General features: G+C 39.2%; 1 protein-coding gene and 1 long non-coding RNA gene across 11 annotated transcripts in view; one reads left to right on the plus strand and one right to left on the minus strand.

Annotated features, from left to right (window-relative positions):
- LOC111249864 (uncharacterized) overlaps positions 1 to 14,529 on the plus strand; it is a 47,587-nt gene extending 33,058 nt beyond the window's left edge. For 2 of the 4 annotated variants that reach the window (XM_022804296.2, XM_086987308.1), the window contains one exon: positions 4,751 to 5,401. In XM_022804296.2, the coding sequence (XP_022660031.1) occupies positions 4,751 to 5,088 (338 nt within the window). In that variant the 3' untranslated portion in view covers positions 5,089 to 5,401. Of the gene's footprint in view, positions 1 to 1,365; positions 2,766 to 4,750; positions 5,402 to 14,345 lie in introns of those variants that run through there. The other 2 variants (XM_086987309.1, XM_086987310.1) reach the window with 2 other exon arrangements.
- The window catches only part of LOC111250053 (uncharacterized), a 78,783-nt gene that overhangs the window by 25,344 nt on the left and 27,976 nt on the right, over positions 1 to 25,463 (minus strand). For 2 of the 7 annotated variants that reach the window (XR_015326576.1, XR_015326574.1), the window contains exon 4: positions 14,434 to 14,854. The exons of 1 other annotated variant lie outside the window; for it this stretch is intronic. This is a non-coding gene — a long non-coding RNA (uncharacterized LOC111250053). Of the gene's footprint in view, positions 1 to 8,991; positions 10,948 to 14,433; positions 14,855 to 15,290; positions 17,624 to 18,354; positions 18,447 to 25,463 lie in introns of those variants that run through there. 4 more of the 7 variants (XR_015326573.1, XR_015326578.1, XR_015326577.1 and 1 more) reach the window with 4 other exon arrangements.

Raw genomic sequence — 25,463 nt, forward strand, 5'->3', positions numbered from 1 at the left:
GTCTGCAACTTCGTTTTTGAGACTCACATCTTAGACAGATAACAATACGCCTTGAAATAGCGTTGAACCCCCCAAGGCGAACTTTCGCAAAAGCTAACTCTTTTGTAGCTTCTTTACCCCGAGGCTTCAAACAGCAGAAGCAGACCTTATCAACGAACCTCTTTACTTTCATCTCATCATAGCTTGGCCCATCGTTGGGACAAAAATAACGTAGTGCTTAAACATGACTCCTGTTGTACATCCGCTGGCGACTATTCTAATCCGATACTTTTGCCCGATTCTTTCCTTCTGTTATTCTATTTTGGATTGTAAAGGTTCTGGAACGAGACCGAATACTGTTGTAGTAGCAACCCAGTTAGTTGCACTATGTGCGCCCAACAGGTCCACGACTATAATGTCGTTTCAAAATACGGACATATAGATGATGTTGGTTAGAATATCGGTGTTTTTTTTTTAATATAATATGGTATATTTTATTTATATATAATAATATGGGTGGGTAAATAATTAGGTGCCTGCCGAATTGTCGAAAATCAAGGTTGATTAAAGCTGTCTTCACTCAGACTCTGCACAAGAAACACATTGTTACTTCATTACTCTACAGCGTTGTTTGAAGCTTTCTAACGGCATATTGCCACAGAAACCATGTGAATATGGATAGCGGATATTGCGTGTGCTTTGGACTATACAACCAAAATGCGTGTACCTAAAATAATCATGAAAGATCCTCAAAAAACGAAACCACATCTGAAAACAGTCCTCGTTTTAGAGTACAACAATTATTACATAAAAATTAGATTTAAACTTTGATTTACAAGTAAGTTGTAGTTTGCGTTCGGTTCCTCTGCGATTTCGCATTAAGCTTGTGCCAACTCGGCGAAAAGAATGTGCAACGCAGACATCCTTAATGCGGAGGAACCTATACGCGTGCCTATAGCAGTATAATACCACGGGTAACAGGTACAACCCGACATATTACTATCCAAACGTCCTGCGTACTTGCTGATCCACGAATGTTGGGCTGGCTGAAAGGGTTGTGGATTTGTACACAGTTTTAGGGAGCAGAGCAAGTCGTTGAATCTCTATATCCCTCTTGAAAGGATTCTTCGTCTACTTCATTTACGGTTTTTCTCCCCACAAGCCATTACACCTCATAAACGGCTCATCTGCGCCCCATGTTGGAAGCGAATTTTATTTGTAGGGTTTAAATGGCTTTTCCGTTCGGCTCTGCTGACCTCGTCTTTTGCGTCTCTTCCGCACCGTCCAGACTTTGAAGTCGCCTAAATTGACTAACGAGTTATCAGCAACACGTAAAACAACAATAAAATAAACACACCTTTCTTTTGGTCTTTTCACCTTTGGCAGGAATATGGATGGTCGTCGAGCATCTTTTAAGCCAGAGATAGTATGAATGCGCTAATTTTAAATCGAGCCGCCTGTCGTATTCGTCAGTGCTCTCAACTCATCGTCGTCCTCCAGCGCCCAATGCTCACTCGAGTTTATACTGTGCGATTATTAGGTTTAGGTTTTTACCGGACTAATGCACGGTCAGATAAAACAATGGACTTCCATGAGCCGACTCTGAATTTCTCCAATTTCCCGTAGCTCTTTGACAGAGCAAAAAGGACATGGCCACCCATCCGCATGACACATGGAGTGACTTAGAAATTTAGTGTATGCACCCTAGACTAAGATAAAGGTTTGCCTGATAAAAATCGCCTAGTTGCATAATAACAAAAATAATGAACATTATAAAAGAAAATATTTGGAAACCTGTTTGGGCTGTATTTCAAAAAGGATTTGCCACTGCCTCGTGTTAGAACTGGTTTTTCCATTTCCAATGAGCAATTGGTACAATTTGTATGGGAGATTGTTCACGTTTACGCTGAACATGCGGAAACAACTAAACTACGAGCTAGAGTAGAATCGTTCAATAGAAACTCTGCAAACGAAGCTTTACAACATGCAACGAATGCGCTTGAAATTACTGAAACAAGCATACAATTGAAGTTCCTCCTAAAACAAATAATAAGTAAGTTACCTGTAAAAGCCTTCTAGAACTAATTATCTAGACCAGCATTAGGTTAAGTTTAGGATAGTAACACATGATTTTATTTGTGGAGTACATTATTATACCTAATTCATATACTGATGAGTGTAATATAGCATATATCATTTGTTAGCGAATCCGTCTAGTAATCTAGGTAAAGACCTACACAAACCTTTTTTTCCTTCTCGGCTAGCGGTTGTATGTTTTCGTGTTATGGATCTCCTAGGTTTCTTGCAAGTATGCCTCTACGACGGTTCCGGCACTTATGAGTCATCATACTGAACGCTTCGATTGTCGAACACTCTATAACACTATGGGTCAGACACTACCATTTTCCCCGTATTTTTCAGTTTTTTTTCCACTTTTTCAGGCGGTAGATGGACTCTATGTCCTAAGAGATAACATCTATATAGATTTTATCTAGATTACATAGATTAAAATGCTTTTCCATAATGCATATATATATTGGAAAAATAATGTGGTGCAAATAAGATCAGAAACTTATCTAGACACACCCTTTGTATTCCACCTGGGATAGGGTTGAAAGAAACATGCAGTACCCGACGGTGATATCGTATATGCTTATTTTTTCGGGTATTATCTGTTGTACATAAATGTTGCCAGTATTGTACTTCGAAATAAATCATGTTCGAGTAAGACCTACCGTTGGTTGCCTAACCAATAATGGAGGGACAAACAAGGCGTGATTTTCCGATCCGTAGTGTATTTTCCGTTAGATCTAACTACCTCTTTTAAGATGCCACCAAATTATTTTTAGAACTTTCCTACAGGGGCTAAAGCGTATTCGTATCTAGCCTAACTCGTAAAGACCTTTATCTTAATCGAAGGGCATAACCGCCTGCAGAAAAATGCGTGTGCGTGGTCAGTGTGAATGTACAGATTTCGAAACTACTGAAATATGTCTCTTTCGTTTACGGCTTCGTTTACGTTTTCGGCTTGGGAATACTTCTATTCGAAGTATTCCCAAGCCGCAGCTAATTCTGCGTCCAGCCAATAGTGCAAAATGAACCTTCTATTCAGTTCATTTAGCGTGACATGGGAAACATAAAAATTGACGGCACTGTCTTTCGTACTTGTTAGTATATGGGAAGGCTTCAATGTCGTAGGATAAACAAGTGTTCAAAACGAGAAGTATGTGGGTCGGACTAAAGGAAAGTATTGTGTGCTCAACGTGTCGAGTGGGCTTATAGGGACTAGGACTCCAGGGACAATAAAAAGATACTACTTGGATATATTTTAGTGATACCGATAGGACAATACAGGCATTCTACTTATATGCACACTGTCCGATGACAGTAAGCCATATGTTGTTTGTTCCATATCGACACGGTGACGTCGTAAAAGGGGAGAAGTTCACCTATCTTGTCGATATCAACCTGTTCTTCGATGGATCCCAATCCAAGTATCTACAAGAAGACCATCAAGTGCAAGAATTATCTACCTAACTAAAACAATGTGAAAGACATCCCCCCATTTGCTCCTCTATCGCCCCTATGACCAACTTTATTTTCAATAAGACGCACACGGATAATGCAGCTCCACATAGCTCCATTTTAAACCAACGAACGGATAAGATAACGTAGAAACTAGGGGAAAATAACGACATCAATAGCAACACTAGCAATATAAGCAAACCTGCCGTCCTTACAATTTGCTGAGAAGAACTAGTTGGAAATAAATGGCTCAAACGTAGTCGATTGCAACATTTCTTTTGGGAATCAGGAAAAAAATTATCGAGAGAGGTAGGACCCACCACGCGAACGATGTATGTAGCAATACTCACGATGCCAAATAGTAGGAAAAAAGACAAGTAGTAGCAGCAACAGTTGCAAAAGGCGGACGGCACGGGCTCCCAAGTGGAACACAAACCTGGAACTCAGAAGTTCTCGCCATGCGCAAAGCAAACGAAAGGACCTGAAGGCTTTATGCCCGAACCACGTGATCCTTGGTCTAATGCTCGTCTTGTATATCTTTCCTGGCCATTTCTTTGCGCCCTACCGTTTTCATTCTATTCGAGGTGGGTAGGCCTTGTGAGCACCATGGTTGCAGCACTTTTGTCAAAACGTTCCCAAAGAAGCTGGGATCTTCTTTTTGGTTGTTCAAACTTTTCCCTATTTCTTTCGTATGGGAATTGCATATATATATATATATATATATATATATATATATATATATATATATTTTTTTTTTTATCGGCGTTACGGTCCTCGCACAACTGAAACAGGACTGCGAATCGCCAAAATAAAGGCTAGGTTCTTAGTTTAGCGCTGAACAAAAGTGTATGCCCTTGCAGACGTCAATCCTAAAAATTCCGGCAGCCGAAAAAACGCAGAGGTATTTTTTGTACGTACTTTTTTGATCGCTTTGGCAGTTGGTCTAGAGAACAGCATCTTTGTAAGGTCACCATTCGCAGCTCGTTCACGTTTCTATATTTGATGCATCGTATCCCCTCGGCCGCTTGAAGAAATTAGGTCTGCATGTCAGTCAACCACCATATTAGCTGGACCCAAAAGAAAGATTTCATTCGAATGAGTACGATTAACACCAATTAAATTTTATTTTTATGGAGATGTATGGCAACATTTTTCTTTTAATATGACAAAGCTAAGAAAGCATCTTGTGCTCTGTTTTTACAACTAACATGCTGAATGTGTACTGGCTGATCATTATTTGTTTAAGGCTGGGCGAAAAACTACAAGGGCCGCTGGATGGCAGTCGTCAACACGGAGCGTTTCCCGCAAACAACTCGGGTCGAGAAGTGCTCACATCGGGAGAAACCGTGTGGCTATCTGCCTCCTTGCTTCAAAACATCCTGCAAACAGCGTGAAATGCTTTTTCCCCTTATTGCTGTTAATCCTTTAAATCCCAGTCAGAAACCTCAGGTAGACCTTTTTCCAGTGCCTTCCGGGTGTGTGTGTTACGTATCCAACATCGCCAGAGACCTACATTGGTCAGATGAGGGTAGGACTTCTTCAAGTAGCAGAAGTAAGCTACCGGCATTTTTACGTTCGGAGTAATCAGACTCGTTTACTACTGGTAAATTACCATAGGTTCTATCTAAGCTTCATTGGCAGATAGATCAAATGAGCATCGTTAAACGGACAATTATGCTTCCTAAATACGCAATCACGCAAAAGACATTGGACCGGAATTAGGTGCTCTTTGGAAAATGATGAAACAACCCTATAGCAAATTCCAGTACTCGGTTATTTTATTTGCTTTTATATCACGCAATTGTTTTCAGGCTAGCACAATGCCCGTCACAGACTTTCATAGAACCACAGCTTACAGACTAATATAATAAAGTTCGACAGAAGTTAAATTGAAAAACGATGATTCATTATATATATACACATACACACACATATATATATATATATTAAACGGATATAAAACCTTGGTCGAATATGTTGTATGCGACCCACTAAAATTAGCTGTTCGCTCGTATGCTAAACAAACATCAGATCTGTTGTTATTATTATAGCATACAAACATATCTGTACATTTTGAAGTTAACATACTTTGATGGATACTTCAGTAGGCGTATACGCCGATTGCGGGTTGCGAAATACAAGCAATCAACAGTCAATCGTTTACGTAAGTATAAATAAGTCATATATAATTTATCTGTCCGATTATGTGAGAATTTTTTTGGACTCACGTACGACCATTGAACGTTTGCCGTTCCATTTTTGTGCGCTGGGATGGAACCAGCCAACCGCATGATCATTGCTAGGCCAACGCAATTAAGCGTTGATACTCGTGCTATCTATACGCCACACAAAGATCAACGCTCATTAGATTCGCCCGTAGAATCTATTAAAACGCGTATATAGATATCACTATTATTTCGATATGTCTTACAACGCTGTCCTCTATGGAAGTGTACGGGGCAGAGTTGTCCTAGGAGGTTAGGATTATTTAGGACGAATATTGACACGCTAGAAAACAATGTATGATACATACATATATCGTCCGTTGGGGCATGGTGCTAGTTAATCACCCTGTCACGTTTATGAATATTTGATTGTCAACTTATCTAGTAGTTTAGTTCTTTGAAACGAATGTTTTCCACCCTTGAATTATTATTTTTTTTTTCTTTATTTTATAATTTATATTTCGAATTGGTTCTACGATTATTTTTAACAACGCTAATCATGCTTACAACTAATTTAGCCTTTTTTTCAAATAGGGGGAAGTTCGTCAAATACTAGGCATGTCTGAACGAACGGACCCGTTTGTATAAGCAATCTTACAGCTCGCATCGATTGCTAACTGTATGACGGCATCGTTTTGTGATCTGCTGAAATCAGATTTTGCCTTATTTCCCTCCCGATTCCTCCATTGTTATTATCTAGTTACATAGACACAGGTGGCGTTTCATAAATATTTTTATAAAATCAGGCTGTGTCGCGACGCTCTGTACGTATTAGAAGATTTCAGTTTTGAAAGAGCTTTCACCATCCACATGGGAAAGCTGTGGCGCGCTGAATTATTGGCTAACAGCAAAAAAAAAAAAAGAAAAAAAAAAATACAAGATTATTACGAAAGAGAAAAACAACATCTTTTCAATTATTCGCTTCTGATTATTTATTTCGCTTATTACTTTGTGGTCGAGGTAGAATTTTTTTAAGAATTTCCCAAGCACAATATCAAGCATTTGCTTTCAACCCATTAAAAAAACGTCTGCTACTTATGGGCAAAGTGTGTCACCGGAAGAGATGGCCCAAAGATGGCTATGTCGCTCTCAGTCTGGAAATGTCGATATGAAAGGAAGCTCCTCGTGGTGGTCAATTAGTCACCGAAAGAGTTGATGAAATTATTGCCGAAGCTGAACGAAGAATGGCAACGCGTAACTAGTCACCAAAAAATTAAAAATTTACCACCAAACGAATTAGATTTAGATGATTTGAAGGAAGCTGATTACAAAAAAGCTTGATGTTTGGGTGTCACAAGAATGAATGACTCGATCGTATTTCATTTAAGAAACTCTAAACGCAACGAAACCGGGTGATTGATCATGGATGGTAAAAAGTGGGTCACATACGATGATAGCGAGTAACGAAAATCTAAGCTAAAAAACACACACTTTACGATTTGTGGTAAAGCCCAGGCCAATGCCAGAGGAAGCGATGCCTTCGGTAGTATTGAAAAGGGATCGTTCGTTCTAACTTGTTACCGCCCGATTCGAACCACTGCTGTCAACAACTAACAAGAATATACTACGCCACTAAGAAAAATTGACGAGGACTTCGCACTGAGCAGAAAAGGCGTCGAGGGCATACGTTTTTAGGTAGCTCACAAAAACTAAATAAAGTTAGATGGCAAATTTTATTCCTTCGCAGTGTAGCCTGGAGCTTGCACAATCAGATTATCGTCTGTTTCGGTCTATGCAGAACGTTCTTAATAATGCTCGTTTAGTCTTGATTAAGGGATGCAAAAACCACTTGTTACAATTTTTTTGCTCAGAAACCATATAAATTCTATAGCGATGGGATTATAACGTTTTTAGAAAACAGGCAGAAGGTCACCGACCAAAACACATGCATATTTTGTTCAGTAATACTATTTTAAAGTATAAAAAAATATGTGCTTAAAAATTCGGCTTAAAAAACGGTCAATGCATTTTCGACAACATACATATTACAATTTAAAACAAGCATCACAATAGTTACCATCTTTTAACGTCGTAGAGGATACGAAAATTCGAGTCCACACCGCATTTGTGGTAAAGGCACCCTAATATCATCTTTATATTTGTTGATCATACTATGTTACAAGCATATTACGAGGTATAATACTATAGGGGTATATGCTCAGTATATGTATTTTACCAGCGTTTAATAATTTTACTCTACTCGAATACGTTTGTGCATTTCTGTAGGCGTATATTTTCGTTCCCTTCAAATTCAATGTCAACGGGTTCGCGGTATAAGCACAGTGGTAGGTTTCTCGTCCGCCGTAAAATCCGTTTTCTAGATACAGCTTGTCGTCAAGCATGTCATATGTACCTTTTTAAACCGCGTGATCCTTCATCTAAGGACAGGGTTTCCAGCGACCCAGGTAAGCCTAAACTGTCTTATTCTGATGCCTATCAATAAAACTTTGTGGATGACTACACTGGCCATTGTTTTGTAGGGCGAACCAAAAGTTAGCATGCCATCTGTATGCCTTCAGAATGGGTGTTTTTGTACGTGTTTTTATATGCGCGTTACGTACATGATCTATAGCGTACATGGAAGGCCAAATGTCAACTAAATTTTCCCTCAGGGTCAGTTGCATAACTCGATTCACTTCGCGTGATTTTGAACTATGGCCTTGCATAGCTCAGCGTTAGTTGTCCCATTCACTTTACCAATACGGGGCCCCAGATCGTGTTGTAGTGCGCATTCTCGTTACCATTTGTCACACCCACTGTCCTTCGCATATCTCTACAGCAAAGGCCTAAAGCTTCAAACCGCTAGTCGATAGGCCAACTTGTCTAGCAGGACGCTATTGGTTGTTGGATTGGCAAGCTCAGTGCTAGGTGCCGCAGTGATCCCGTCACTTGCTCGGCCGGTTCGTGAGTTCTCTGGTCTTTCTATAACTTCGAGTCGCTCTGAAATTTCTGATCAATCATCTCAATGTTATGTTTATCACCTACAAGTTTCACCCGTGTTCTGTGCGAGACTTCCGAAGTGTCACCCTGGCATTCTGCCCGCTTCAATCGTAAGTTCTTCAAAAAATAGACGCCACTCGAAAGTGTGGCGTCTGATCGTTACCTATTGCAAATGCAGTGATATATTACTCCTTGTTTGTGTACCAATACAGAAGGAAAACGACCTAACCTAACCTAACCTGACCTGACCTATACATTGAAGCACTTTATAGCTATTGAATCTTAAAGATACGTTAGCGCTGCGATGGTATCGTGGCAAGAGTAGTATTAGTATTAGGGTACCACTGTACAAATGTTGCACAGTTAAATTTGTTTTTTATTGCAATAACACGCGCATCTCCTGCTCTTTGAGAAATTACTTCATTTCGAGTCTCGTTGATTAGAGTTACCTTGGACATTAACCATATTTCATATTCTGACAAACGTTCCATTCGGGTCGCCGATGTTTTCGTCCCAAAAAAAGACGCAACGATGCCTCCTGTTATAACTTCCGCTAACATTTTCTTAATGAGAAACATTATATATATATATATTGTTTCTCATTAAGATTTCTCATATATATCTATATGGGACGTCCATTTTTATTTACTTTTACGATACCTTCTTGTGCAACTCAGTCAACTGCCACTGGGACGAGTGCTGTAAGATGTACTTTTAGCGATTTACTCTACCCACGAAATAATAGCAGGACTAAATATGCTTGTTAAAAGCGCATTTGAGATAGAAATCTCTGAAGGTTCAAAATTGCTAGGCTGATTTTGGATAGTCTTATAGTGATTGAAAATTTTCACGTTTATCATTTCTTCACCACTAGCGTATGCCTTGTCCTTTTCAGTGGAAATGCGACTTATGTCAAGAAACATTACTACCGAGTAGTACCGAGAATGTCATAACTATTAGGACATTTAATGAAAGGATCGAACGTTTGGTACTAGTTAACGTAAGAACCGCCTATGAATCGGACAAATCATTTTCGCATGGATTTAGAAGTACAGTAAGACAAGATCAAGGTAATAAGAAGCATCGGACTTGGCTTGGAATCATAACAAGAAACCGTCTAGGGTGTACCGCGTTAAATATAAGAGAAGTTGATTTTTTTTCCGCCATACGTTTATTTTACACTTCATAGCGGCTATCACGAGTTTCCCAAATTGGGAAAATGTTCAAACTCACCCATTCTGGATGGGTTTAAAGATTTCTATAATCTTCTGATCTTCCGTCGCATAATAAGTGATGAACGAGACGAAACGTACAGAAATGTAGACGGCGGCAAGATGATTGATTGTTAAACGCAGATTTACAATATGCTTTCAATAATTGCATCATGAATGAAGAAGAATTCTGAATGGCTTCAAGCAACGGTACTTCGACTGGGCAAATTATCAAAAACTGAATGGATAAATTTAATATCACGTATTCCGATAAAAAGTTTGGTACATTCTAAACTAGGGCAAATTAGACACCAAGGAAGAGCTTCGAAAAACTGAATTCCAATGCCCTTTCATTCTGCCTGCACGCTAACTAGCGGAAGCTTATAATTAATTTAATAGAAGAAGGAAATGATTCTGTTTTTTTCAATTCCATCGATGATGAGAATGCTTGTGTGTGATCTAACTTACAATAGTTCACTCTAATGGAAAAATATATTGGTTCATTTGGACGAAAACGCGCAGTTGAATGATTACCTCGTCACTCCTCATTTACTCCCTAATTATTCTCTTTCGCATATTACAGTGAGTATTTGCCTAGGGATCTTGGCCTAGCCAAAAGGGACTGGGCCGTCCTTTGCCATCAAAAGCGTCCATGGCTTTTCTTCCTCTGCTTTATTCCTTTCATTGTTACCGTGTGGATTAGCTGGAAGGGCAAGACGGTCTCATAACAAAACTGTTTACAGCAGCCGATTTGCGAGAACGAGAGGTTTTACATATTCACAGTCCTTTACTCTTCGGCGTTCGATCGATCCGATGTTGCCGCTCAGCTGCGACTGCTGTCCTAGAGCTTTAAACAAGCCTAGACGATCGTCACGAAGTAGCGTTACAAGCAGTACATAGCTACCCCGAGTCTTTCGCTGCATTTGCAACTGTGTCTCAGTGCCAGTACTCGTTTCCAGTTCCAGACCTTTGCCTTTTTTCTTCTGTCGCATCTTTCGTCCGCGCATTTCTTCCTCTTGTCGCAGCTGTCCTCAGCGTTGTCTGCCGTATTCGCATGACCTAATCAGCTTAGATAAGGAGAGCTTAGTTAGTTAGGCTGTATGTGACAATATACAAAGAGAATGAAAGAAGCGTAGGATTAATTGAAGCAACAGAAGGACGAGAATGAAAAAACCAGCGAGAGGCGAGGTTTTCCTGCTGCTGCTGCTTTTGCTGTTCATCCTATCCGCATCATACACTAGATGGTGTTCTCAATGCTGAGTTTTTCTCGAAAAAGCGTAACCAGTAAAGACGGTAGCCGAGTTCCCCATTTCCATCCGACGAGTTCACCGGCAACATCAAGAACACGGCCTGCCATCGACAACGCAGATATGGGATCTAAGACTATACCGGGAACGGCCATAGAGGTTGAAGTGAAGACGACCATACACGGCAGTACTGAGGATAGGAGCACTAGCGGTACAAAGGAGACAAGACGCAGAAAAGACAGTGGAAGCAGTAGCACAGGCAGATGGTTTGCTGCATTTGTCGCTTGATACCAGATGCATAGATGCCCAGTGCGGCCCTCCGCTTTACCCGAATCCCAAGCTTTTCCCTTTTTGCCGCCCCCTGCCCGACTCGCTGAGAATTAAGAATCTAGCCTAGCAACACAGATGAGGCGCAACGACCGTGCGGCAACGGTCGCATAAACGAGCCGGTATGAAAGACCAGCAACAAAGCTACCATGATTTAGTTATTATCAATTGTAGCACCAGAGCAGAACATCATGAGTTAAATTTGAATGAACTTGCACGATACGTAAGCTACGACAGTGAAAGGCCTGCTGGGGGCTAAAAACTAGATGGCAGTATGAGAACATACATTGGCAAGTAGTGGTATGAACCAGGCATCGTTAGATAAGGTACCATTTCAATAAGGTTATTTGAAGCAGGCTTGAAATATCTCGTGTAAGGGGCTAAAGCCAGCCCATCTCGATTTTCTTTACTCACTTCTCGTATCCATTCATTTTTTTGGCCTTCGGCTTCCTTCAACTTTCAATTTCATGCTTTGCACACACATAACAAAATGGGTTTTGACATACCTTGATTTCACATAAAGTTGTTTTTGGAAAGTAAAACGACAATAGACGCTTACAGCTGCTCTCCTAATCCTTACAAGGCGCGAATGAGCAGCAAACTATTTGTGTCCATTTTTCGAAGAAAAACGAATACCGTTTCCATTTTTCGAAGACTCTTCCTCGTACTGATCACTTAGTTTTGTCGATTGCTTTTGCATAATATGGGTCGCGCTTTAGCGTTACCCGCGTCGAGCGATTCTCGTCTATCCAAGTACCAAACTGTAAGTTCACGGACTCGAAGCACCCCGTAAGTGATTGAAGGAGACAGGCAGGATTGTCGCTTAAATGGCCGACGACAGTCAAGATCTAGATAATGACATCTAACCTGCTAAATGTTACTACGCTGTCGTTTTCTTGACAATTGTTTAAGCATACCATAATTATCTCTAGTACACGAAGTCCAAATCTAGCACACAAGCCAGTTGTATAAATACGAGCCGAGCTGAAATTATTCGTTAAACGAAATACTGGTTTCTGCGTATGTCGCGTCGGCTACTTCGATTACATTTGCTGAAACGATTTCCCACAGGTTCTTAGAAATGTCTCTTTTTTTACTGCAACCCACTTTAGGACTTCTGCTTTTTTGGTTCATTTTGTGTCATCATCTTAGAAATAAATTCCGAAAAGCCTGATTCATTTTACCTCTCCAATCAACGGTCCATTAACTTTTATACCCCCGCTGCCCCTGGCCGAATACTGAAGGCGATTAGTTTAATCTGCATACCTCAACGGCCCGTTTAAAGATTCCAATTATGCAGATCAGATTTGCGAGTGAGCTCCAAAGCCATTATCGCTCTAACGCACGTTGCCACCACACAAATTCTGAAGGCTAGATTTTTTCTGTACTGCGGCAGAGAAATGCTTTATAGGACATCGGCTGTTGTGGTCAATGTGATTGCAAGATGAAGTGACAGCGTATTTCTTTAAGGACTCTAACTAGTGCAACAGTCCCGAGTGTAACTTTCCCACATTTAACAGAAAGTTCAACTAGATAGGACATAATGGCCTTCCAAAACAAGCAGTTTTTATCCATACTCAATTTTATCTGAGAGGTAACAAATTGAATCATTTCAATATCTCTGCTTGTTCGATACTCCAGCTAAAAACAAGTTGATTACATTAACGGCAGCATAACGATCTGTAAGCTGCAATTAATAACAAGATAATTCTTCTTTTTTTTTTTCTCTTTCTTCGGTTACTGTCATTGGCTTTCATAATCAACTTCGCAAAACAAGCAGATATTTAACTATTAAATATATGATACGGAGCAACGAAGGAACTGGCGACAGCTCAGTCCTCATCACGCCAAATGTATATTGTCCAACTTAATGGGCATAGCCATCTGCGAGACAGTTAGCCGTCTTTTCGGCTTTTCTACGGCATTTAATCAATTGTATCCCCTTCAAATATTCGAATATGCCGCCGGATGGTCTCTGTTTTTTCAGCATCTGTAGCATTACGAAATGAGTGTATTGTAGTCAACTTAATGATGTGTAATAAAGTTAGTAGAAAGTAACGTTTTTGTCTTTGTTATTGTTGTCTACTGTTTGTTACTCTAACATTTTCAGCGCATCGATGAGTCGAATTATTACTATATATATATATATATATATATATTTAGGATCGTATTATTTTTACCCGGCCTCCAGCCACTCGGGGGTCGTCCAATTATAATGTTTCACGGAAACAATCCAGCCCTATTCTCGACATAGAGAGGCGTAATGGTTTCCCACACTTTTTGCATCTTCCGCCCCTGACGCAAAGTGGAACTCCATTAAATTGTCGATTGTTTTCGTTTATCCTAAGTCAATGATTCGAATTTTACATCCTAGACTATCATTACGCATCGCTTATGGCTCCCAATATGAAACGAAGCATAGATACGCCAGATGTGCAGCCTGGATATCTCGTTGAAAATCCTCGTAATCAGAGCTAATAATCTTCAACAATTAAATAAATAGTACTTTTTCAAGGCAGGGTACCTATAATTGACTTATTGTGATAGATGCCTCCTTCTAGTTTTAGTAGCCTTCATACGTCACTCAAAAATGACCTCGATTCAATCAAATTTAGTCCGATCTTACTATGACGTATTTATTGCAGGCTTTGATTTAAAATTTGAGTATTCGAAAAGCTTTATTTATTTTTATTTTGTAGTTTTTTTAACGGCCCCTTACTTTTGTTGCCTCATTAGAAAACTCGCCGCCATCTTCAGTTTCTTTCAATGCTTATATAGCCCCGGTACTCGGACAAAAGGCATTTTGTCGTTGCGCGCTCATGTGTAATGCTAACCAAAAATTGATACCAAAGTGAAAATCGGTTCTTACTGGTTTCCTATACTCTTTCCAGATCTACCTTTTACCAGTGCCTCTATTTGTCTTGTTCCTCCTGCAAATCAATAAAACCCCAAAAGTGCTCGGGCAATATAGGCACTTACCGAACCTCCAAGCCACAGCTGAACGGCGAAATCGTATTAACGCCCACTCTGCTCTCACGAAATTCAACGACCCCACTGATGCACTTCGTTATGGATGTACCGTAATTCGGAACTGTGAGTCTTAAATTTGTCCTAGTTTTCACTGGGGCTGTTCATCGACCATCTGCTGGGAACAAGGATTCCCAATCTTCATATCGCCGGTTATTATTATATCAGTTTTGGCACAGGTCTCCAAATATCAATATATTTTTTGGTGGAAAGTAAATTAAGGCTACGAAGGATCTGCCTGAGTTCCTTTCGCTCTTGTCCTCTTTCACCCTGTACTTGGTATCAGACCTTCAATTTCACTGTCTTATTGCAGCATTTTTACTAACCTCGCGATATTTGGATGCGTTCTTCAAGCTATGGCTTTATGGACAACCTGTATAAACCAAAATATAAAAACCAAAATGTTTTTAGTTTTTACATGCTATCGGCCATACCCTAGCTCCGCATATGGTCGAATTCAAAACACAACACATATTATGTCGTTTTCAATCTAAGCTCCGCCATTTTCATTCCTTTATGATAGGAACTTCTTTTTAGATTTTAGTATGAAATAAAACATTACATTATGTATATCGCAAACATTGAGAATGAAATATCTGAGTATAAAAATCCGCACTTCAAATTTCTTCGAAGATCCTTTAGCACTATTGTTATTTGGCATCATTTCCGCACTTCTGTTATACTTCACTGTTATTTTTATTCGATCTCATATTATGTCACTCTGCTTTGATTGCTTGTTGTTATTCTCATAGTCCCTATAAACGGTATTACTACATTAGTCAGGACAGGCATGGCCTGTTATTACTCACTGAATGTTGTGCGTAATAGAGGATCCTTATCGTTTGGCATCAATGTCCGACGTTATCTTTGATGCGAACTTTTCTGGTTTATAATCATCACACAGTTTTGTCTCAGGTGATACTAACTTCTCTAGCCCTTTTTTGATATTTTTTGATCCTCTTGACCGTGTTTGAAGGCCTAAGCTAAGAAGTTGTCGCCTCCACTGATCACTGCCCAGAAAGATATGAAAAGGTGCGACCCAAATGCTAAAGGAGATAGACCCAATCTAGGATAACACTTTAAAGTTGGAAGAGTCCTTTAGATTGCTGAATATGTTCGCCTGTAGCAAACAACCATAAGCTACTTTTATCGTTTTACCTTATGAATGTGCTATCTTAAAAAAAATCCACGCCCTTCTAAATATTTTACGATCCAGTGGCTAGTCTCCTAATCTGATATCTGCTGAAGTAAAAGAAAATTACTGTGAAGGAAATATGCAAAATAAAGCACCATAGGGCCGAAACTGTGTTGAAACACTGAAGCTGGAACAGTAAACGTATAAACATTTAAAATATTGAATTTTTCTGAAAAATTTTTGAAAAATGAATGTTGGTGTATTTATACAAGCATATAATAGATATATCAGTTATTCTGCTTTGTCTACTACTAAGATTGTTATTTACTTGATGGCGAAGCGCTTCGCAGAGAAAATGTGTTTGCCATGGAAATTCAGTAGTCCATACCAATGGGGCTTCCCTATAAATAGCATATCCTCCATCCATTAGCCGCCGCGGTTTACAGCAGCCTTGCCTGCCGTTAGGATATGTTAACGGCTATACCATCAATCACCGTCAGTCAGGTACCCATTACCCATGACATACTTGCATACTACATAGATTCCTAAACCTTGCATGGTCGTGCGACGTTTCAGCGCATATTCGGTGGCCTTATTTCTAATCTTGTGTTTCTGTCTTCCTATATAGAAGTTGTATATTATAGACATGCTCACAAGAAGCACGCACTTCGCTCGATCAGATCCTAATTTTCAGTATTAACGTGACCACAGTTGCAGAACACAAATGTTTTCCATACTGGCTTCGTGATCTTGGTTAACGTGCAGCCGTATCTGGATTTCCGCTTTTTTTCCTAGTTAAGAAAAGTACGCAGTTCTACGTAGAAAGTATCTAAAATTAGAAATCTTATGAGGCATGAATATGTTCGTTTGTGTTAGTACTTTCTTCCGCAAGGTTACAGGTCACTGGTGATGATTCAAGACGACATCTTCTTAGGGATGAAAGTACTGTGCATGCAAGCTTACTAGATGGAACACTTTATATTATTTCTTTTTAATGTTAACCTCTGTTTCAACGTGCGACACGCTTTTTTTTTGTACCTATTGAGATAGAATTCTTGTCGAAAGACCCATTAGAGGTCTGCATTTGAAAACTGCCCAACAGCCCACGGTTTTCCTTCTACCGACTTCTCTCGACAGAACTTGTCCGCTACAAATGTTGATGAAGAGCAACAAACCACTGCCATTGGGCGCCATCGCCAAAATGCCATGACACTGGCAAGGAATTATTCTTAGCCTTCCTAGAATACACCTTTGAGTAGTATTACCACCGGTACATTTATGCCAGTAGATGGACCATTAAAAAGCATGAAAGATCCAAGGTTTCGATGTAGCTAATGTAGTAGGGGATAATCTACATGAAAATTGCAGGAAGTCCTTGTAGTAATCTAGGTAAAATAATATCTTGGTAGATGGTGAAAGACAACCTAAGCTCGACCTTAAAACTAACAGATATTCCTGCCAAATATAATATTGTAACTCAAAAAATCCTTACTATTTTTGATTTTATTTTTATCAAGTTGAAGAAGAATTTCTTACGTCCTTTTGTATTTATTTATAATGAAAACCCACCCGCGCAGGATCCAGGGAATACAGAACGTGTAACAGAATCTTTTATTTGAAGTCCGGAAATGCAGCCTTGGCCTCGCGTTGTTAGGGAACAGGATGACTTGGCCTTGTCTATCGACTATTTTCATTTGAATAACCCAGTTGACTCGATAAAACAGGGTCAAATAAATGTGCCGATCAATTGTCCGCTTCATAGGAACCAATTCCCATTGAATCAGGCTCTTGTAGTCCCACCAAACGCAAGCCGTAACCTTTTTTTTCGGTAAACACCTGGTTGGGCTCTGAGCCTTGATCCTTGCCTTCTATGCAACCCACTCCGATCTCTGTGTTATGTTGACGTACAGATGCATTTCTCATCGTCGATAAAGATCTTGTGCAAGAACCGGTCATTGTGGCCACGTAGCCCTCGGTGTTGAGGTGCAACGGTACACCGTTCAGTTCCTTCAAAGAGTTCATAAAGTATTTAAGATCTAGGTTCCTGTGTGAAGCCAAGGCTACAGCGCACCTCTCAGGTTAATTTACGAGTTGTTTGTCGGCCGTCATTCTTCAAAGATGCCTTTTATTGTTGCCATTAGACTTAGATGATCGGCTACAGCGCAGGCACCCTCAAGGACCCATACGCCGTTTTCAAACTTGGCGTACTACTCCTAGGCAATCCTTCTAGTAATAACGTGGCTTAAGTAAACGTCTCTGGTTGTCTCAGTAGGGTTTTAGCCTTAACAAAATGCCTAATACAGAAGTTGTTGAAAATGTTTTTTTTTTTTCACCTGGAACATCAACTTTGAAAGAGTTCTTTAAACTTAAACTTAAAACTTTTAATACAATCACAGTACAATGGGGCAGGAAGCGCGCTTCCAAACCGTATTTCAGAAGCAACCAATATTGTGGTACGAAGTCGGAGAGAGAAGAATTTTCGAAAGTGCGGTAATTTTATAATTAATGTACCAGTTTATTCATAAGTTATATTACGCTAGCCGAAGCGCATAAATTTTATAAACTGCATATATAACTCTCGGGAGTCGTGTGTCGTATTTCCATATCTGACATTATCAAGTTGCTTTTTAGAGTTATAGCTTTTTAAACGAGGGGTTATGAATTTTCAGTCAGAACAAATGGATTAGCATGGTGTATTAGTCATTTAAACAAAATGATACTCGAAAAATAGCACTAACTTAACATTCAAGTTACACGTTGTCGTAGAAGACCGCAGTACAGCGATCCTTTTACACCATGTTTTTCGAAATCGCTCTTTTCAGTAATATTTCTGCAAGCGGTAAAAACTTCTTTAGTCATAAATTATGGGGATCAAGATAGGAAGAAAGGGTATTTCTAGGCCTATACATATTTAAAGCAACGAAACTTTGTCCGGCGGCACGTTTGGTATGTGTTACCAAACGCCCCCTTGGAAATAAACAAAAGCTTCAGTTGCTGCTTATATTGTATATGGAAGCCAATTAAAGCTTTACGTTAGCGAAGGTTGTGGAAAATTTCTGCCTAAGCTATCTGCAGCGCTTCTAAGCACAGTAAAGAGCTTTAAAAGTTAATTTGAGTCTAACAAACGTTAGGCAGTACTCAATTATGACAACTATCTAACTAGCAAGCCTAAGGAGTAGAACTAACTTCCGTGCATTTTGATGAAGGTATCTTTTAGAACAGATTATTTTTAGGCCTCGTCACTGATCTATACGCTATTGGAAGTTATGGAAAGGCTGTATCTCGCCTGGTCTGTCAAAAGGGTAAACCTTTAGAGGAGCTGGTGGGAAATATCGCCAAAGACTACGGTGTTTCTTTTTTTAGCGCTTCGAGCGTACATACGTTAGGACAGTCTGAGTTAGCGGATTAGCAGAAGGTTAATGTTCGCATCAAAACACGCTCGTTAGGAAAGCTGCGCTGCACACAAATGAATTACTAATTGAATAAAGGTCACATAGGTCCCCTTGTGTATAGACGCGTAAACGATCGATTTTCAACTGAATAGAAACCCTTTATGTAATCGATGTCGAATGAGCCAATATTTTTCGCCGGGAATTGAAGCCTATAAAATCGCAGAGGTTCCGGTGAACTCTAAGAAGCAATTGCCATTAGCTTGAGATAGGCATTTGATTATGAAAAAGTTGTAAGATACAATTATGTTGCTGGTTATCAAAACACGTGTCGTTAAATAGGATCGAAATTTAGACCTGTCAAAGGAACTTGCAATAGACTCTTCGAGCAGATTCGTGATGAGCGATTTAAATGAGGCACGCCGTTCCCCAACCTCCCAACACTATAAACAGGGCTTGTGTATAACAATGCGGCCTGTAAAAACGTGCGCACTGCAGTGAGGACGAGGTTATTAATGAAAAACTTGTGGCTAGTGATTTCTGTCTAATGCTGATCTGTACGATCAAGGTGGTGCTCTATGATAACTACGCGGGCCTGCACTCTATCTCCATTTTCTGGCCGGAATTTGCGCACCACTGTAACAAAAAATTGTTTTACAGTTACCGAATAAACAAATAAAGTCCAATTTGACCAATTATCCTATTTGCAAAAGTTCACTTTCGGTAACTATATCTCAAATGAACACATCAACTTACATTTCGTTAGAAGTAGCTTAAAGGTTTCAGTGAAATGGTAGCCTGGACCTACGAGAAAAAGAAACTACCCCTCGAGTATATATATATATATATATATATATATATGCTAGCAACCGCTTGAGGCGTGCGTTCCAAGGGACTATACTGCATAAATGTATCTTTATTAACATTTGTCTTTGAAAAATTGACCTCCTGGTATGAGGGTATTTTCGATAAATAGAAATACTAGCTTTCACGCCAGAAGTCCAGAAACAGGAGGAACGCATGGATTTTCTCGGAAATAACTACTCACTAGCTGATTACTAAGTTATCTGAGAATTTATGTGCTGGATTATATTGGTCAATGCAAGAACAGTGAATATAGACTAATTAGTATTTCGATGAAACTTCCTATGTTACCACAGTCACAGTTACTAAGTGCTCAGACTTTGCCAGCTGTTCCTGCTTAGATATTGTGCATTAACTATTTGCCATTGCAGTCGCCCTTAAGGATCTTATACGATCTTATATATGTATAATCTCGAATATACTAGTTCTGCTACCGAGTTAAAACAATGGTTTTTAGAATAGCTTAGAAGTACCTTAATGTAGTACTCATAGTTTAGGGTCTACGCTCTGGGAATTTAACTGCCCGTATATTTATCACTCGCGATGCCACAATCGATTTCGTTATTTATAACAAGTGCTTGCGTTTTATCTTATCTGTTAGTTTTTATAACGTGCGACATCTGGGTACTATATTCCTCGATTCTAGTGGCAGTTTGGCGCCGCGCATTCCCCATTGCTGTGCCACCTGCTTCTACATGAACCCCAGTAAAATGTCAGGTACCGAAAAAAAAACGAAAAAATTATTATATATTTGATATTTTTGGCTAAACTATTACACTAAATTAACAGTTTGGCATTTATTGGAACCATGGTGATTCGTTTGGTCCTAACATTGAACGTCATTAAAACCGAGTTCGAGGTTTGATCTGATAAAAGTTACCTCTAATAATACCATCTAATAAAAGATTTTTCCAAGAGTCTTCATCTATTAATAACGTTATGTGGTAGACGTATTTTTGCTAACTATAACTTTACATAGATTTTAATCTATAAGCTATATAACATTCATCAACGTTTCTCATATTCAACTAAGGAACATTAATGTTAACCGCCAGCATCAGAGCTATACTATGCGTTTACCAAAAACAGGTCAACCTCGTAGTACTGCTTTACCATTTTTCAGTGAGTCTTAATTGTGGTAATGTCACAAACATAAGCTAAACAGCCATTGACTCTGAAAAAATGCTGGAATGATCGACTACTCCGGTAGCCAAGCAAACTTCCAGAGCCAATTGAACCTAAATACGAATAGGCTCTATCGAAACCAATTATTAGTTACTATAATAAATATATGTTACCTTCTCATCCGAAACGCGAAGTTCACCATAGCCAAAAAAATAAGTTATCTATTCCTTCAATTGACGCTAATTGAGTACGATGCCAATAGAACCTTTTACCGATGTGCGTGTTTCTCTATGAAACAAGCCCCGAAAGTCGCAAAGGAATACCGATTATCCATTGAGCTTTTACATTTCTATAAATTAACATCTATTAAAACTGGATCGATATGGATGACGACTTGCGAGAATCGTGTTTCATTGCCCCCCATTTCGCCCACATCTGCTATAAGCTACGTGGTTTCCTTAGTCGCGTTCTTATTATAAATAGATGATAGCTTTCCGGCTATCACTGCAACTACCGACGATTGGTTATAGTTATCCGATATATTCCACTTGAAAATTTTTACCATCTTTCTGTTGTCTGCAGCCAAACGTTGAGCTTCTTCAACAACGAGTTTACGAACTCAATGTAGCGGTCGTAGATCTATAGGTGAATTCTGTCTTAATTTGATTTTAAATTAATTGTGTGTGCCTCGGCTCTAAAACCCCACTGCTAGCCAGTCTAGTCTTGCGCGTACTGAGTGTATATGAAAGATGCCCCGCTGTCTATGAATAATGCCCCTGTACAATAGAATAACCAGTAATGGGCCTACTTCTTCCTCAGGCTTGCTAGAGTTTCTTCAGTCGCCTAATGCGGATAGTCATCTGGCTTCATGATCGTCCACAAACATGCCTATCGAGCCACTTAGATCCTTGTTACAACTCTGATTACGTACCCTTTTCTACTGCTCTACTCGGCCGACGTACATACATTGAAGTTTATACAATACTATAATTGTAAAATAACAAAAAAAATGTACTCTGATAAGCGGTAAGTTGGGTGGGAGCGACATTTGATGAAATCTATTTTGCAATTTCAAAGCATCACTTTAGAAAAATATCAGTTTGTATTTTTATGGAACTGCGTTGAGGTCAACTTATTAAGAACAAAGGATATAGTATTATCATGAGCTAACGTTATACATCGTTCCGTTTTATCCATACGCTTGTCTGATTAGAATGGGTTATCGTTTGAATATTGACCCAAAAAGTTCCTCTAGGCAAGAGCTGCGGTGCTGCTTTTCTCCACCCAGTGCGGCTTCGTCCTGTCACGATGCACGTAATACATTTGTCTCAGCATTTAAATGTAATAGATACTTCCTGGTGAGAAACGAATTCGACCGTTAATAACGATGCCAACACTCATCAGTCCGTGAAATGGTATAAATAAATATGGCAGGTTCAACACACAATGGCAGTCAAGGATATCCTATATGCCTATTGGCATTTAGGGCATCCTTGTTGCCCGTTGGCACGTCCGACATGAAATGAGGTCAAAATAAAAATGGCTACATTAAAAATATACTCTCATATGAATTGTCCCGACAAAGGATTAGTAAACCTAGAAAGTTTTTGTTGTTTAGTGTGAAACACATGTCTGAAACAGGCCTCTAGAGCTAGACGGACCCACAGCTTTGCTACTATCTTATTGTTGATCTAACTAATTTAATTTGTAAACTATAACACACCATAGCTGTCATTCTGTCTGCTTAATTTGTTATCCTTTGTTTCCCATATGATCAGCATGTCCCAATACACATACCTAACCTCAAGTAAGCAACGACTCGATTACAGACCTGCGCGTCTACAATTAATCAATTGTGATTCTCGTAAAATGTTACAATACAAGCTTCGTTACTTTGTCGCATCTTGTCTTAAAATTAAATGCGGAAATAAAGAAGACCTTATCAATAATTTTGCAAAAAAGTTAGCCTTGCTATGGGAGAAACTTCCAGAAGCATGTAGACCCTTAAAAACATAAAAAAAATTGTCACGCTAACTTTGCGCTCGTACGTACAACCTAAAACAGCAAACAACACACTGATAAGAATCGTCCTCAGGTTGCCTTAAGTTGTATTATATTTTATAACAGAAAGAACTTCTCAGCTGGAAAAATATTCGTCGGAGTGAATGATCTGGTTGCTTTGTGCCGAGACAGTTCAGATATAATTAACGATGTCGTAAGTTAGCGTTACAATTTCCAACAGCGGAAAAAAACTACTAGCTCAGAATAAGTACTCGCGTTGTAAAACTTTAAAAAAAATAATTTATATTTCCTTATTAATAATCCAATTGGGCGAAAATTATTACTTCGCCGCTGCGCAGCAATAATACGGAACATCGAAAACTATCCCTTAAATCTAATGTCGTGTATGTTTTGTAGAGTCTGAAAGGTAAACCTCTTTGCAGTATAATTTTTTTCCCAGAATTCCCAACGGTTATCAAGCAGACTGCAAAGAATGACCAACAAAATGAACATAACGCTATAGGAAACATTGTCGATCGGATAAACTTCATCTTACACACAGATTTCTCCAAGATGAAGCTTCAGAGACCCACCAAGGATTAGCGTCACCTGACCACGCTATCAAATCCATTCAGATTTAACAAGTAAATGCAGAAATAAAAAAGTTTTATATATATATATATATATATATATATATATACTTGATTTACTGATATTACATCCACCAATGTAACTTAACATAAACAACCTGTTATTTTTCTGCAATGAGTCCATCAGCCAATTCAGATATGTTTGCCGGGGCGCTCGCATATTACGCTGCCATTGACAGAACCGCCTAGCGTATTAAGCCTGGTCCTAGGGCATCGAGGCTTGAGAATTGAATCCTTCTTTATAAGAAATAATGACACACATGATGTTAAATTATGATTGATCCTGTTCTCAGGATTTCACAAAGGTTTAAGGCTTTTCATATTTTCCTTTTTTTTATAATAGGTCGTTACATATCCTATATTAAACAAAGCCACAAACATTTGCTTTGTTCCGACGGGCTTCTCTCAGCTCGTCAAGATCTATTTATTGATGTTTAACAAGACGGTGTTTTGCGTCAAAGAAGAAATGTTTTTAACATTTCGATGTAACTCGCAGGAGATATTTTAGAAAGTATTTCCCTAACGTGTTCGTTAACAACAGACGCAACAACGTCCCAACTAGAAATTTGCTTAGAAACTGCCAAAAAGCAGCTCGAAACCTACTTTCACCTTATTTTTACATGGGCGAGATGAATGCCTCAATGGGTATTTTATTAATTTCCCTCAATTTTCTCATCAAATTTTCTTTAATTTGGCTATAGGGACGCGTGTTGTATTTCTACTCAGCTCATTAAGATCCATCGATTACCATGGAAAAACCTTTTTACACATAACACCATATTCAATTTTGCCTTTCGTAAGTCATTTTCAATCTAACGACTGAGATTTGGGTGTAGAGAGATGCGTTGATTGCATTTTAATTAACTTAGCGAGAACTTTCGGTTGTGCGAAAAATGTTGCCATCGATTGCCTATGTACAATCACACAGTCGCAGGGAACAATCGCTGCCATTTCGTTAATGTTTTGGATACAGGCGTTCTGCAGGAAGAACAAAAACGTCGAGTGTCCTGCATGTTAGGCTGTTTCTATTCATGCATTTCAAATTGCGAAATAGGACAACACTAGTCCTGCAGTGCTACTCGGATGTAGGAGACGAACATGGTACTATATCACGCTGCTATATTTGCCAAGAACATCTGCCAACAACATGAGACATCAATCTGTATATACAGACCTAGTGGAAATGATTAACTGATAGCACTACAGTCTTCAATTCGCGGGGACAGATCAGAAATCCTAATGATAACGCGCTCTATAAAGACAGTACGGTTAAAACGATATCAAATTAGCAATATTGCGACAAGGCGATTTTATAGCCATCTAAAGTTTTACATACGTTCTGCCACGTTGTTGCTACATTATTGCGTACGAACTATAAATCGAAAGGAGTCACTGTGGCTTTGATAAGTCGTTTTCTGCCCGTGTTCCCAGAAAGGGCCAGTAAAAGTTCGAGAATACATCTGTGTGTATTGCATTTAGGACTGAAAATAAACATGATATTTTTTATTACTGAATTTCATTTTAATTGTATTTGGTTTTTCCTGAACATTGAATCGATGATAAGTAATGGATCCGCTTTTTCCAACGTCCAATAGAAATGATCATCCGATATTTGTGTGAAGAATGATAATACGAATAGCATTTTAATCGACTTCCTTTTGATCCAGCCGTACAGGATTTTATGTGCCCATGCTATACGAAAAGCGGCCCAACTGTCAATCTGCTCCTGGATCACTCGCTGGACAATGGAGATCTATGATCTATACGAACGTTCCCACCAGAGATGCGTTTTTGGTCGGTAGATTAAGTCGATAGGGA

The sequence above is a fragment of the Varroa destructor genome, unplaced genomic scaffold, assembly GCF_002443255.2.
Source record: "Varroa destructor unplaced genomic scaffold, Vdes_3.0 BEIS01000004.1, whole genome shotgun sequence".
Taxonomy (NCBI): domain Eukaryota; kingdom Metazoa; phylum Arthropoda; class Arachnida; order Mesostigmata; family Varroidae; genus Varroa; species Varroa destructor.